Genomic DNA, 16,147 nt, shown 5'->3' on the forward strand with positions numbered 1-16,147 from the left:
GCTGAGTTGATTCAGGCAAGGCCATTGCTACTTCAAGGTCAGGTTGTTGCAAACCACGATAAGCCTCAGTTGCAATTATCCCAGTGCGCCTGTGACATTGAACCACAGCCTGGGTAGAACGTCCCCTAGGGTAGGCTGCTTAGAAAGCCACTGTCAAGGTCCATTGTCTCGTCTGCCAGGGCTTTTCTGAAGTATACTTTAGTAACTCCACTTTTGCCTTCAGTCTTTGGTGAATTCATGTGTCACTAGCCTGTTAATGCCACTCCTGGCACGGAGTCAACGACTTTGTGTAGGGTATAGGACAGAAGGAATAGATAAACGTATTAATGCTGGTAGAATAAGAGATTTTACTAGTCTTACTCAGGGTTTCTATTCCTGCACAAAACATCATGACCAAGAAGCAAGCTGGAAAGGAAAGGGTTTATTCAGCTCACACTTCCACATTGCTGTTCATCACCAAAGGAAGTCAGAACTGGGACTCAAGCAGGTCAGGAAGCAGGAGCTGATGCAGAGGCCATGGAGGGATGTTACTTGCTTGCTTTCCCTGGCTTACTTAGCTTGCTCTCTTATAGAACCCAAGACCACCAGCCCAGGGACGGCCCCACCCACAATGGCTGGGTCCTCCCCATTGATCACTAGTTGAGAAAGTGCCTTACAGCTGGGTCTCATGGAGGCATTTTCCCTTTTCTCTGTGAGAACTTCAGCTTGTGTCAAGTTGACACACAAAACCAACCAGTACAACTAGGTTAGATGAAAGACACAAAGGAGGAGGCTAGAAAGAAGCCTGTGGTACTTGGGGAGGGTGGTGAGGTGGCTCAGTGGTTAAGAACACTTGTTGCTCTTCCGAAGGATTTGGGTTCAGTTCCCAGCACCTACAAAAGCAGCTCATAATCATCTGTACTCCTGTTCTAGGGGATCTGATGCCCTCTTCTGACCTCTGAGACACCAGACATCCATGTGGTGTCCATAGAGATCATGGAAACACATGCACATGCGCACAAAACACTCATAAGTGGAAATAAATAAATCTGGGGTTGGGGATTTAGTTCAGTGGTAGAGCGCTTGCCTAGGAAGCGCAAGGCCCTGGGTTCGGTCCCCAGCTCCGAAAAAAAGAACCAAAAAATAAATAAATAAATAAAATAAATCTAAGGACAATTTGAAAACTATCTGTGGTGCAAGGCTTATTGTTTATGAGGTTAACACTGATGGTCAACTTGACAGATCTATGGGGATACCATATCTAGATTAGGTAATCTCTAGGCATCCCTGTCCAGGATGTTTTTGGGCAGGGAAATTGAAGTGGAAAGACTCACCCTGAATGTGGCCATCACCTTCCATCAGCAGCCGGTATACAAGGAGCCCCAAGGGAAAAACCCTTTACATGCTTGCTTTAGCCTCTTACTAGTGAGCACCTCTGCCACTGCTTTTATATTCTTTTGCTGGCACCAGAACCCGGTTTCATTGGCTCTCCAACATGGAGTGAAGGTCAATGGCCCTACAGGGGCCTTTGGCATCAGGTTGGGATGTCTGAGACACCAGGGCTGGTGGACTGGCAGTTGCCAGATTCCTAGCCTTTCCACAGCGCAGGCAGCCATCCTTGGACTGACTATTCAGGCCACATTATGTAAGGTGGTTGAACAAATCCCCTTTTAATATATAGTTATTATATTGGTTCTTTTCCTAAAGAGAACCCAACTATACCGTTTTATGTTATGTGCTACAATATAACAGGAAACGTGTAGAAGGAAGTTATAACAAAACGTTATTGTGAAATGCTAGCTTTGGTCACTCTGGGTTCTCAGTTTTCAGTCATCACATTTCAAATTATAAAGCTCTAGGGTAAAAACAGTAAACGTAAGATGATTTCTTTGCGCCTGCGGAGGTTCTGGAAGACACAGAGAAGCCCCTCTGGAGAAGAGTCATTCGGCTCTGTGGCTTCCCGGTTTCTCCTTCACAGACTGAAGACCGTGGGGAATAGCGAGCAGCCCGCAGAACGGTTCCCAGCAGTGAGCCTGAGAACCCCAGTCTGGCTGCTTCTGGGACCCGCTCTTCCTGGGTCGGATCGGCAGTGGCCGGAGGCGTGGCCTTGAGGGAGCCGGTGTCGGCAGTGACCAATGAGAATGTGCTGTGGGCGTTTCTGGACGAGGAGCGGGCGGAGACGTACCCGGCCTGGGCCGCGCCCTCCGCTCGGCGGCCTTTTCTTCCGCTCCGGCACGGAGGTGCTCCCAGGCGGCTGCACTGGCTCGGAGGAGTAGCAGGAGGAGCTCCGCCGTAGGGTGAGTTCCCGGCCGCACTGCTGCCTCATGGACCCGGCCAGAGAACCGCTGCGGCGCGTTTGCTCTGGGCTGAAGTGCCCCAGGGTTCGCGGGCTTCGGGTGGGTACGAGGCTCCGGGGCTCGGGCTCGCTCCGGGGCCCGGGCTCGCTCCCGGATTCGGGTGGTTCTGAGGGAGCCGCGGAGGATGGCTGAGGGCCGTCCGGGAGGCTCAAGGATTGAACCTTTTGCTGCGGCACTTCCTCCCACCGGTGTGCGCCCCTCCCATCCGTGGGGAGAGACAGTGCGGCTTCAGCACCCGCGAGCTCAGTACCCGGGATAGGGCCCTTCACCCATTGAATTGCTGATGGAGGGCTGGAGATGCAGCTCAGTGGTTGAGCTATTTAGCATATGCGGGGTCCCTGGTTCAATCATCAGCGTAGCTAAATCGACGGATAATAAACAATTTCCATTTTCTTTAAGGCAGGGTCCGCGCGCGCGCGTACACACACACACACACACACACACACACACACACACACACACACACACGCTCACGCTCGTGGAACAAGTCAGGTTGCTGCTTGCGAGTTCGCAAGAACCTGTCAAATGAATTGCTCTAGAAGTTAACGTGCTAATGCGTTTTAAAGTCTCTCTGGGTTAATTTCAGGCAAAACACTCGTAATAGGATTGTTCTTGCCTAAGAATAGCAAAGCAATGCTAGAACGCCCTTGCAGATTCTACATTCGGAGATGTGTTAGTGTAAAGTTGAGAGGCATGGATTTAGATCCTAGCATTGTCGATGCCAACTTTTGTAACATGGGCTCAGTTATCTCGTGAAAGAGTGGTACCATTTCTAAAATGTTTTTAAACGCCATATTTCATACATATGTGCTGAGTTTGTTTTTTTTCTGTACACCTAAAACAAAAGATTTATCCAGTCTTATTTATGTGTCAGTGAGTGAGTTTATACGCACCACACGTGTGCAAAGTACCCTTGGAAGTCAGAAAGCATCAGATCCTCTGAAACTGGAGTTATAAGCAGGTTCTGAGCCACTTGGTGTGGATACTGGGAATCAAATCCTAGTCCTCTGGAAGAGCAGCCAGTACTCAACTGCTGAGCCATCTCTCGGCCTCTCACTGTGTGCTTTTAGAACAGAATAGGGAATAGGAAAGGCTTATGAGAAGACAGTGTAACCGGGGAGAGATTTATGAGAACACAGAAGGGAGGAGTTTGTGATTACTGTTTAAGACTGTAGACTGGGGCTGGAGAGATGGCTCAGCGGTTAAGAGCACCCGACTACTTGTCCAGAGGTCCTGAGTTCAATTCCCAGCAACCACATGGTGGCTCACATCCATCTGTAATGGGATCTGATGCCCTCTTCTGGTGTGTCTGAAGAAAGCTACAGTGTACTTATATATAATAAATGAATAAATCTTTAAAAAAAAAAGACTGTAGACTGAAAGAACGGGTTAAAATTAAAATGATTTATTAATTATATAAGAGGAACTCGGAAAGCCCTCAGAAATACCAGCAGTACCAATTTAAAACATGATCATACAAAGCAGCGAGTTTCATCGCATTGACTTCTTTGCTTTTGGTCCTCACCACCTGCCCCCAGCTCCCCCCATCCCTCCATCCACCATCTGCCCTGTTAGAGCCCTTCTGCTTTCCAGACCACCAGTGTCCTGTCTCTCTGAAGGTCTTTCCCTCCCTTCTCATGACTCTTCCTTGTAATGTGATCTGTACACATACACTTACAAATACACATATATTTATGAGCATAAAACACGGAATATTTGTCTTTCCGAATCTAACATATTGCTTAATATAGTGACTACCAATTGTATACGTTTCCCCAAAATGCCTTGATTTCATTTTTTTCTTATGGCTGCATAAAATTCTATTGTATGTGCGGATCACTTATTTTTATTTTTAATTTATTTCTGGTATTTTTGAGACTCACTATGGAGCTAGGTGTTTTTGGGTCTCCCTATGTAGCTTTGGCTAGCCTAGAACTTGATACGTAGACCAGGCTGGCCTTGAACTCACAGGGATCCACATTGCCTCTGCCTCCAGATTGCTGGGGCTAAAGGCATGTGTGCCTCTGTGCATTTACCTGCAGTTCCTTCTCTGTCCTGGATGTTAATCCCATCTCGTGAGTAGTTGGCAAAGATTCCCTCCCTCCCCCTTCTCTAAGCTGCCTCCTCACTGTTCTCTTTATGCAAAGAAGCCTTTTAATTTCCTGTAATCCTAGTGGTTTTACTTCCTGTAAGTATTATGCTTTAATGGCCCCTCTTTACAGTTGTACAAATAAGGCAGGTGGAAATAAATGTTCATTAACACATCAGAGATGATATAATAGAATGGGTAACAGTATATACGTTAGGTGTAGAGAGAATTTTTGAGGTTCTTTGTATAGATACTTTCATTCAGTTTTTTTTTTTTTTTTTTTGTATGCGTTTGCTAGGGTTTGGACCCTCAGCTTTCGACATGCTAGCCAAGATATATCCCTCAGTCTTCAGTAAACACCCACACATGCTTATGTATTTAATAGCCTTGGAAGATACTGTTTGACTGTAAAGTGTTATGCAGAGGAAAGATCATACTGTTTCTTTAGCCTCAGCTGATCAGCAATCACAGAGTCCTAATCCAAAATATCATCAAGACCCTAATAGAGTCTTTGCTTCCTTCTGAAAGCCGAACTTCCAATGTCTGCATTATCATCTAAGTTCCTACAACAACTGTGCATTAAAGTCTGAGTTGAGTACTCAGCAGTTCCAGATTCTAAACATTTCTATAGTCTTCCCCCTAAAACAACATGGGAAGATTTCATCGCTGTAACACCCCACTCTTGGTACCAATTTCTGTGCTTGTTTTGTTTTTTCTGTTGCTCTAAGGAAAATACTCCCAAATGCAACTTGGGGAGGGAAGGGTTTCATCTGACAGGTTACATGTAGTCCACCCTCAGGGGAAGTAAAGGCAGAATCACAGAGGGACACTGAATGGCTTGCTTCTAGGCTCACATTCAGCTCCCTTTCTTATAGAGCTCAGCACCACCTACCTAGAGATGGTACTTCTCACAGCAGGCTTGAGCCTCTCATATCAATTAGTAATCAAGATGCCCCACAGGCATACAACAGGTCACTTTTTCAATAGAGATTACTTACCCCTTCCTAGGTGGGTAAAGGTGACAACCAAGATTAGTCATCACACCTAGCATGCATGAAACCCTGGTTTGATCCTCAGCACTGCATAAAGCCAAGTGCTTATGCATGCTTATAATTCCAGGAAGCAGGGGGATGAGAAGTTCAGCGTTATCTCTGTCTACATAGTAAGCCTGGTCAGCCTGGCATAAAAGACTGCCTCAAAAGCAAAACAAACTACTCCAAGGGGAAAAATACTTAATATTAAAACGTCTAGAACTAAAGATAGCTCAGAAATAGCAACAGAAAACTAGAAAGTTAATTGTTGACAGAGCATGAGGGTATGATGGTAGTGTAGATAATTTCTAAAAATTAAAGGTTAAAAAATATTTATTTTTATTTTTAAGTGTACATTGGTGTTTTGCTTGCCCATGTGTCTGTGTGAGGGTGTCAGATCTCCTGGAACAGGAGTTAGAGACAGCTGTGAGCTGCCATGTGGGTGCTGGGAATTGAACCCAGACCACTGTGCCATCATCATCTCTCTGGCCAGTAAATTATCTTCCACTTTCCATAAACATTTGCTGGCATTTTAGAGGCATGTGTGTGTTTTGTGTGTGTGTGTGTGTGTGTGTGTGTGTGTGTGTGTGTGTGTTATGCTTGTGTGTGTGTGTGTGCAGATATGCCCATGCACATATATCATAGACAAACACTTGTAAGTGAGAGAATGAAAAGAAGACTCATCTGTAATGTCACCATTGCAGAACAGCCATTATAAGCAGAAATTTAGATTTCAGGGTCCCTGAGGCCAGCCTTTCTTTAGTTTACCAAGTTACAGAAACAGCACAGACACTTGGGCTGTACCCATGGGCGAAGAACTTCTAAGGAAGCCCATCACCATAGCGTTGCTTGATGGGTATATAGCATCAAGTTTCTGAAAACCAGTCATATAGTCGGTGGGCAGGGGCGGGAGCAGTGTTTGGGTGATGAGAGTGTCAGAGGGCTAGAGAGAGTGGTGAATATAGTAAGAGTCATCAGTTCATTTCAGATACTTTGTTTATAGTGGGGAGGGCTGGGGAGAGAGCTCAGCTGGTAAAATGCTTGCCCAGATCTGAGTTTGATCTCCAGAACACATTTAAAAGCCAGGTGTAGCAATGCACGCATGCAGTCCCAGTGCTGGGGAGGTGGAGACAGGTGGACCCTCAGGACTCTGGCCAGCCACCCTGGCTGAATCAGTAAGTTTTGGGCCAGTGAGAGGACGGAGAGGAATATCATGAAACAATGCCATCCAGACATGACATTGCTGCTGCGGCCATGGGCATCTGGGCTTGATGGATACTCACTAGATTGGCTTCTTAACTTCCCATCATGCGTAGAGGAGGAGATAATGAAGCCTTCTCTTCCTCAGTCACTAGTGACTAGTAATGGTTGCTGGAGGAGGTGGGGTGTTAATTCTTTCTTAATGGTGTAGCCACTGGGAAACTGGGTGGGAAGGAGGGGTTCAGAAGGAAAGGGGGAAGAGACGGAAGGTAATCACTGTGAATATAATCACAGTGCATATGTACAAATACGTACATGAAATTTGTGTATATAAATTCCAAAAGTAAATATAAGTAAGTCTCTTATATTCTACTCTACTCTTAATTTGTTGGGATGGCTGCTCTTGTGCTCTTGTTGGGATGGTGGTAGTGGTGGTGGTGCAAGGGACACTTAGCATGGGAGAGTAACAGGAACAAAGTGTGTGCTCTTACCAAGGTCTGCCTTGTCTTTCCTTCATGCCAAGCTTCCGCTGTGCTTGTAACACAGTATAGATAGGGTGAGCTGACACTGAGTACACACTCAGAGGATTGTGTTTGTGCTAAAGACGCTTCATTTGATCTAGGTTTATAGTGGTTTTCAACTCTAGTATTCCGGAGGGCTATGACGTTTTCCCTTAGGGAGTCACTGAGACTGTGCAAACATTTATTGCGTGAGAAACTACGAGATCTACGGTAAAGAAGACTGGCTAGAAAGCAGCTCCAGTGCACTGTGATGGATGTGCACACACATCAGGGTGTCAGCCTGGCAGGATGCAGGCTAAGGCCCCGGAGATGTAAGAATATGGATTGCTCATATGGGGCCTGCCTTAGAGTTCTATTGCTGTGATGAGACACCATGACCATGCCAACTCCTGTAAGGGAAAGCATTTAATTGGGGATGGCCTACCGTTTAGAGGTTTAGTCATTGTCATCGTGGCAGGAAGCATGGCGGCACACGGGCACACATGGTGCAGGGGAGGAGCTGAGAGGTCTACGTCTGGGTTGGCAGGCAGCGGGAAGCGACAGTGAGCTACTCAAAGCCCAGCTGTAGGGACAGCTTCCTCCAACAAGGCCACACCTCCTAATAGTGCCTCTCCCTACAAGCCTATCGGGACCATTGTTACTCAAACCACCACGGAGCCTAGGGCACGGGGCTCAGCTTTAGTAAGGCAAGGTTTGCCCCTGTGGTTGATAGGGTTGTTTGGGGGGCATTCTCTGAATAAAACCCAGGGATAAGAGTTTGGAGCAGAAGCTGCCTGTGTGGGAAGTTCTGTGTGGCTCATTGATTGAATACTCAGTCACCAGGCAGTGGAACTTTCACAGGATTAGAAGGATTAGGAGGTGTAGCCTAGTTGGAGAAAATGTGTCACTGGGGGTGGGCTTTGAGGTTCAAAAGCTCAGGTCAGGCCTAGTCTGTCTTAGCTTGCAGATTAGGATATCTCTGCCCTACTGCTCCAGTGAGTGCCATGCCTGCTGCCCTGCTGCTCCAGTGAGTGCCTGCTGCCTGCTCCCGCTACGATGATAATGGACTAAACCTCTGAAACCGGAAGCCAGCCCCAATTAAATGCTTTCCTTCATAAGAGTTAGGGTGGTCCTGGTGTCTCTTCTCAGCAGTAGAACAGTGAATCATTTCCCTTTTTTATCTAGAACAAACCTGGAGGCAAACCAGAAGGAGGCAATGTTTGAATGACTGTAAGAAGACCAGACAGTGAAAATGTCAGCCCTCAACTGGAAGCCCTTTGTGTACGGAGGGCTGGCCTCCATCACCGCAGAATGCGGTAAGAGCCCTGGGCACTGAAGCTTTGCCTGAGGGATGTGGTGGCTGTCTTGGGTTTTGTGTTTAAGTTGCAAGCTCCACATTCAGACATGCCTTCTTTGGGTATGTGTGTAGACAGCCTAGCCATTTTGGCTACCTATTAGCAACTTTGGATTTAAAGTGCACTAGGGAGAAAGTTGACCGGTTTCCCTGTTTCCTTGCCCCTTTCTCTACTTTGCCACTGTAAATCCATTGGGCAGCAAGAAGTTTGGCAGGCTCCAGGGCCTTCTCTGAACCAGAGCATATTGACTGTATCACTAACTTTGTGTATCACTTCCATTCCATCCTGACTCTGTGAGTTGGGTTCTCCAGCCGATTTCATTGTTCCTGCATCCGATTGCATTGTTCCTCCATCTTGCTCCTGGGTTTGTGCTGTTTCATTAAGCACTAGCTAACTGCCTGGCTCCTGGCTTGGACATTCCCTTTGCTCAGTTGACTTGCAAGGCTCATGAAGCCCCCACTCAATAATGCTGCTCAGCTTTCTATGAATGGATCATGGAATTTGAAAGACTGATTCCTGTCCCCCAATGAGTTAGCCTGGACTTAGTGAACCAGTTACTGTTTGAGGATGGAGTCTATGTGTTTGGGTAACTGGACAGGTCAGTATTAAGTATTCTTACCTACCTCATCCAATTTCATGTATCAAAGAAAACTTCTTCAACTTTAAAGCCTCTGTTTAGTTATGGAACCTAATCTTAGCCTTTTCTTGCATAAAGAATATTTGAGGTTTTAAGTGGATTTCTTCTTTGTGTAAATGATTTTGTCTATCTGTGTTCTGTGGCAGTTCCTCCTCCTCACTCTGCTTTATAAAAAGACAGACATAGTAAATAAACGTTTAACTGGGTATGGAAGCCATCCCTGCAAGCCAGCATTATGGGAGATGGGAGCAAGCAGACCAGGAGTTCAAGGTCAGCTTTGGCTTCACAGCAAGTTGAAGGACTGGCTGGGCAGCACGAGGCCCTATCTCCCAGAACAAAACAACAGTGTTTATTCATTTTGGGGGAGTTGGTAATTTTTTGCCTACCTCTGCTTTTTCTTTCTTTCTTTTTTTGAGACAAGATGTTGCTGTGTAGCTCAGGCTGGCCTCAAACTACTAATCTTCCCTCTGCTTCCTGAGTTCTAGAATGCCAGCAGGCTACCTTGGCAGCCATTCCTTGGGTCCACCTTTTTTGGACAGGTCTCAGTACTCTGGAACTTGCTAGGTAGACTTGGCCACCTGGCCACAAGGCAGCCCCCGTTTCCATCTGCCCAGAGTCCCAGCAACTCAGCTTTTTATGTGGAGTCTGGGAATCAAATCCAGGCCTCCATGCTTACCAGGAAAACACTTTATCAAGTGAACCGTTTCCCCAGCTTTGCCACTTCTTAACATTTCTCTTTTCAGGGAGACATTTTTTTCTTTTCCTTTAACATTTTAAGGTACATTTCCAATTGATTTGACTAAGACTCGGCTTCAGATTCAAGGCCAGACAAATGATGCCAAGTTCCGAGAGATCAGGTACCGAGGAATGTTGCACGCGCTGATGAGGATAGGCCGGGAAGAAGGCCTGAGGGCGCTGTATTCAGGGTGAGTATACTTCTGTGTGCTTGTGTTTAACTGCGGGTCCTTTGAAGTGCGTGCTTAAAGCAGCCCCTTCTTAGAGGGGAAAGATGAACACTGGCAAGGGTTTGGAAACAGAAATTACCATGGTAAATTTCCCCTTTTAATTTCAACTCTGTTATCTAAGTCCATATGTAGCGAAGGGTTTGGTAAACTATCTTTTTATTAAAAAACAAACAATGACAAAAAGTACATGCTTTTAAAATGTTTCATTGTATAGCCTTTCACCCTTAGAAAGAACAGACAGCTATCCTGAAGTATCTAGATTTTTACCTTGATAAAAATATTATCTTGTGGTTAAGGCTTGCAAATTCCTTTAAATTCATTAAGCTACTGATGGGGAAGTGAGCAGGGTAAGGCTTGACCTATATTCTGAGTTCTTCACGGGGAACACAACACCCTTTGATGGTTTAAATGGTGGGTCTGAGGGACTATCAAAGGCTTAAGGGAACAATTGAAGGAAGCACCTAAACTGGCAAAGTGACCCTAGGCTAAAGGGCCAAGGGCAGAATCATGGTACCACAGTCCAGGAAGGTGATGCCTTGTGGTAGAAGACTGTGCTAGGGTGCTGCCTACCGTATGTGGTCATTTGCAGGGGTGGGGTAGGGTAGGGTGGGGTAGGATGCCTTGCTGCTCTCTCCTTTTCCCTTCCCTCTCCCACCAGTTGGACTCCTAGAGGTCCTCTGTAAGGGTGTCTGTGAGGTGTGGTCTGTAAGGATCAGCCTTTCTCAGAGCACAGAGAGGGGTGAGCGTGAGGTAGATCCTACAGTCCCCCATGAACTGTCACCGATGGGGCTGCACATGTGGAAATGGGTGTACAGTGGCATCTGGTGTCCATGAGGGCAGGGAGGTGGGACTTTCAGGCCATTTAGGAAGTACAGAAGCAGACCTTGAAAGCTCAAGAAGGTGAGCAAAGCTAATTAGGTGAGCAAAGGGTGTAGGGGTATTCATATATAGCTAGGCAACCTCATAGTCCTACAGATAGATAGCAAGTGTTCCAGCCTGGGTGGTTGGGAGTTGGTGAACAGCAAGAAATGAGGCCAGAGTGTTACTAGAGTGTCAGAGAATGGACAGCCTTGTGCCATGCCAAGCACCTGTCCCACACTGGTGACCTAAGCCCCTCCGTGAGCTCACCAATCCCCAGAGGTCTTTGTTTTTAAATCCAGCCAAGACATTTTATTTATATTCATTTGCCCACTCATTCATTCCTTCATAGAGAGGTCTTGCTGTGTAGCCTAGGCTGCCTTGAACTCATGGCTCAAGTGACTCTCCTGCTTTAGCCTCCTCACCACACATGGCCAAGTCAGTACTTTTAAAATCTTTAATTGTGCATAAAAACAAGAGAGTGGGAAGGTCCAGCAGACCTGGATTCATTCACTGTGACAGTAGCTGCAGTTGATGACGGCTCTGGCTTATCTACCTTGATGCATGGCACATGTGTGTGCAGTTGGACTGAGGCTGCTTCCTCATCCTTGGCGTCTGCCTGGTGCTTATCAACACTGGGTTGGCTCTGCCCGTGGCGAGCGAGGGCTGCGGAAGGTTTGTTGTAGGGAGTGTGCCTCCAGCAGGCCTCCATTATGAAAGTCACGCGGCTGCCACAGGAGGAAGAATAAGGAATTCTGAGAGATGGGCATCGTGCTGGGGGCAGAGACAGGAGATGGGAGCTGAGGTTTTAGTCTTGTGGATGGAGGGGGAGGCAGACCGGAAAGCTGTAGGCAGCAGGATCAGCAGCATTGTGCAACTTCATTATGGGGTTCCCAGGTAGGAGGAAGTAAATGCTGAGGTCTGGACTTGTGGGTTTCACTAGTGTGTAGATATAACCACCCTCCCCACCTCCATCCCCACAGGAGACAGAGGAGGAAGGCTAATGCTTAGAGATGGAGGGAAGTGGACTCCTCAGGAGATTTAATAGGGACATATGCGGGATGTCTAAACTGAAGAACCGGACAACAGCTGGAAACTCTTCAGAACTGTGTTGGAATATGGGTCTAGGAATCATCTGTTAGGATGAGCATGAAACCATGGGAGTGGATGGGCTGGGAAGAGCGGCGGAAGGAGAGGAAGGAGACAGCATCCTGGGGGCCTCCTGAAGGCATGTGTGGGAGCTGTGGTGTAGAGAATGGTGTTGAGAGGAGGAGAGTGGAGCGGGTCAGACGCTGCAAAGGTTACATGAGATGTTATGTGGAGACTGCCTTGTGATCTGGCTGGCTGGCCGCCTTGGTGAGGGGGCTCTCAGGTTGTAATGTAGGAGGAAGGAAATGTAAAAAGAGCTGGGCCAAGGGGCTAGGGGCTGAATGAAAAAAAAGAAATGAAACGGGAAGGAAAGGGCATGGCTGCTCTAAGGTGTGGTAGAGAGAGAGTTTATGGCAGATGTGTGGGAGAGCAAAAGCAGTGTCAGACATCTGTGAGAGCCCGGAGTGGACAAGACCAGACTGAGTTGGCCCTGTGACAAGAGGGGAAGAGAACCGGGGCAAAGGCCAGTGGGCAAAGGTACAAAAGGGGCAGGTAACCAAAATGTCTGCATTGTATAGGGAAGAGCCTTCCGAATAAGGGCAACCCAGCCATACTCTGTAATATGTAGGGACTGAGGGATGCTGGGAGAACCTGGGGCCAAGTCTGTTTAGATACATTAAATAGGCATCTCAGCTGCTTGTCTGTGTCCTGAGTTTCAAACCTAACACGGGGTAAGCACACTACAGGTTGGCCTCCCAGAGGATGGGAGGCTGGTATTTAGGATGGAGAAATCTGCCTTGTGTTTGTTAACTGTGGCTTGAATTCTGTATCCCATTGGAAAAACAGGGACAGGAAATAACCGAGTGTGCTCTTCAGGAGGCACCAGCCTTCCTGGATTCTTTGTACTCTGAAAGGAGTATTTGTGCATTTTAATGTGAATGGGCAGATTGACTCCGCGTTGGATTTTCCTCCAGGTTAAGTACAAGCCTCAAGCTTCCACCCAGGGACCTAATAATTACCTCTGCCTTCAAGACCCATGTGTGGTTTTCTTCCGGCTTTAATGTTAAGATTTTCATTTTAAGCTGGATGTGGTGGTGCATGACTTTGATCCCAACACTTGGGAGGTAGAGGCAGGTGCATTAGAGGCCAGCAGGGTTACATAGAGACACCTTGTCTCAAACAGCAAAGCCAAATGGGAAAGAGAAAGTCCATCCCAGCTGTATAGTTTATGCCTTTGCGCGTGGGCCCCTCTGATGTTGGCTTTTATCTGCTCGCATGCTGACGTGACAGGATTGCACCCGCAATGCTGCGCCAGGCTTCCTATGGAACCATCAAGATCGGCACTTACCAAAGCTTGAAGCGACTGGCTGTGGAACGCCCGGAAGGTGAGTGGCAACCTGTTCACCTGCGGTTAGTTTTTGGAATGAGTTTTCAATTATTTGGTTAATTTTCTACCAGTAAGGAAAGACTTGGTACAAAGAGTAAATAAACCGCTCATACTGAGCTGAGCGGAAGAACGTGTATAAGGAGCTGTTTGCACAGGTGTTGTAGTCATTTCCTTTAAAAAAAAAAAAAAAAAGATTTATTTATTATGTATACAATGTTCTGTCTGCACAACCAGAAGAGGGCGCCAGATCTCATTACAGATGGTTGTGAGCCACCATGTGGTTGCTGGGAATTGTACTCAGGACCTCTGGAAGAGCAGTCAGTGCTCTTTTTTTTTTTTTTTTTTTTTGGTTCTTTTTTTTCCAGAGCTGGGGACCGAACCCAGGGCCTTGCGTTTCCTAGGCAAGCGCTCTACCACTGAGCTAAATCCCCAACCCCGCAGTCAGTGCTCTTAACCGCTGAGCCACCTCTCTATTCCTCACTTGCTTTTTGTTTGTTTTTCAAGACAGGGTTTCTCTGTGTAGCCCTGGCTGTCCTGAACTCTCTGAAGACCAGGCTGGCCTTGAACTCACAGAGTCCACCTGCCTCTCCCTTCCTCAATCAAGTGCTGGGATTAAAAGCGTGGCCCATCCTTTTTGTTTTTAAATCCCCTCCTCCCTAACTCCCCGACCCACCCACCTCCTCATCCTCTCCCAACGCCATGCTCCTTCTTTTATAACTCAGACTCTAGGTGCTGTCATGTACTCCTGGTGTGAGAGCATCCACTGCAGTGTGGTTGGCCTACCAGAGCTACACTCTTAAAGGAAAATGGCTCTCACTACCCCACGAATCATCAGCTGTCAACAGCTGCTCAGCTAGGGGTGGGGACAGTCATTTGTCCTTATGATCAAAATGCCTAGCTATGTGCTTACTGTTTCTGCTTGTCAAATGAATTTTCTAAAATTGATTACCATCCACTTTCAGGAAGGTACAGGATGAATACATTCTGGCTATTAATAGCTCTGCCAGCAGCATGAGTCTGGGGGTAAATATGAATATTTACAAGACAGTTGGATGGCACGTTCATCTAAGATGAACAGTGTGTAGTTATTTTAAAATGAATTGCTTGATTCACAGAGCATGCTGTTATATTCAGGTGAACAGAGAGAGTGTCATGGGTTACATTACTTATATTGGAGTCATTTACAGCAAAAATTTTTATATACAAAAAAGCCATTCACTGTGTCTTTGTAGATGAAACCCTGCTGATCAATGTTGTGTGTGGAATCCTGTCTGGAGTCATATCCTCAGCTATTGCTAATCCAACTGATGTTTTGAAAGTAAGTTCTGGCTGCATGGTAAGGCACATCCCACACTTACACTTACTATAGCCGAGCTCACTGGGTAGCTCTTAGATGACATTGTCTTTGATATTAATATCGCTTTCTTTAGTAAGGCATGTGGTGTGCACCTTTAATCCCACCACTTGAAGACCAGGTGTAACCTATTTCTCTATGAGTTACTAAGTAGGAAAAAAGAGGTTTTGTGTGTGTGTGTGTGTGTGTGTGTGTGTGTGTGTGTGTGTGTAGCCTTGGCTGTCTTGGAACTCAATCAATAGACCTTGCTGGCTTCAAACTTGTAGAGAGCCTTCCGAGTGCTGGGATTGAAGATGTGTGTCACCACTGGCTGGCTCAAAGTCATGATGATCCTAGTTTTCCCCCATGCACCATTAAGCACTGGATGGGTGGTTTTCTTAAGTCTTTGATGGAGGGGTGGAGAATGGGCCAGATTCCTTCTCATGTTGTTCTTTATGATGGTCTGTAGATCCGGATGCAAGCACAGAACAGCGCTGTTCAAGGAGGAATGATAGGCAACTTCATTAGCATTTACCAGCAGGAAGGGACTAGAGGACTGTGGAAGGTGAGCCCGCAGAGCAGCACCACACCCTGGCTTCTGTTCGCCCTTCTCCTCACTGTATTTTACTTCAAGTGTCATCAGGGAGTAAGAAGAACCATTTCCTGCCTTTGAAGATTCCTTCTTTCTTAATTTCTCTGTCTATAAAATGAGAACATGAACATCTTGTAGTTTTAAAGTGTCTTTTGGTTGGTACATATGTGGGGTTTTGTAAAAGCTGAGGACCTTTTATTTGATGTTGTTTTATTTTCTGCTGTTTCAGTTCTTAGAATGTCCCCGGGGTCCCCTTCCCACTGGGTGGTTGGCCTGTTCAGTTTCATGGCTTAGGTGAAGTCTGTGTTTAGGCAAGTGCCCACGAAGAGTGCTATTTCCTAGGAACCCCATGACTCAGGGCTCATCGGTTCACAGAATAGACCCTACATAGACCCTGGTATGATCCCTCAGTGTGACAGAGAAGCTGGAGGCTTTCAGGGATGGTTTGCCCCAGCCCCAGGCTGGCCAGAGTCAGAAGTGATCAGAGTTCTTGCTGGGTGGCCCTTTTCTGTTCTGTCACAGCACACCACTCCCTAATGGCAGAAGTAGTAATGGTGGGATAGCACTGCCTATACCTTGGCCTTGTCTGCAGGGATTTGGAACTCATTTGCTATTCTCGTTTCTACCCAGGGCGTGTCCCTCACAGCCCAGAGGGCAGCCATTGTGGTCGGTGTGGAACTTCCAGTCTATGACATCACCAAGAAGCACCTGATACTCTCAGGCCTGATGGGAGATACTGTCTCAACACATTTTCTGTATGTTTATGGATTTTAAA

At 46.7% G+C, this 16,147-nt stretch overlaps 1 protein-coding gene across 1 annotated transcript in view; it reads left to right on the forward strand.

The window, feature by feature from the left end:
• Positions 1–2,172: 2,172 nt before the first annotated feature.
• Positions 2,173–16,147, forward strand: part of Slc25a30 (solute carrier family 25 member 30) — a 21,837-nt gene continuing 7,862 nt past the window's right edge. Inside the window, exons 1-7 of the mRNA XM_032917791.1 lie at positions 2,173–2,276; positions 8,342–8,472; positions 9,927–10,074; positions 13,351–13,445; positions 14,680–14,765; positions 15,250–15,345; positions 16,003–16,127. Of these exons, the coding sequence (XP_032773682.1) occupies positions 8,409–8,472; positions 9,927–10,074; positions 13,351–13,445; positions 14,680–14,765; positions 15,250–15,345; positions 16,003–16,127 (614 nt within the window). The 5' untranslated portion in view covers positions 2,173–2,276; positions 8,342–8,408. The remainder of the gene's footprint in view (positions 2,277–8,341; positions 8,473–9,926; positions 10,075–13,350; positions 13,446–14,679; positions 14,766–15,249; positions 15,346–16,002; positions 16,128–16,147) is intronic.

The sequence above is a fragment of the Rattus rattus genome, chromosome 12 (assembly GCF_011064425.1).
Source record: "Rattus rattus isolate New Zealand chromosome 12, Rrattus_CSIRO_v1, whole genome shotgun sequence".
Taxonomy (NCBI): domain Eukaryota; kingdom Metazoa; phylum Chordata; class Mammalia; order Rodentia; family Muridae; genus Rattus; species Rattus rattus.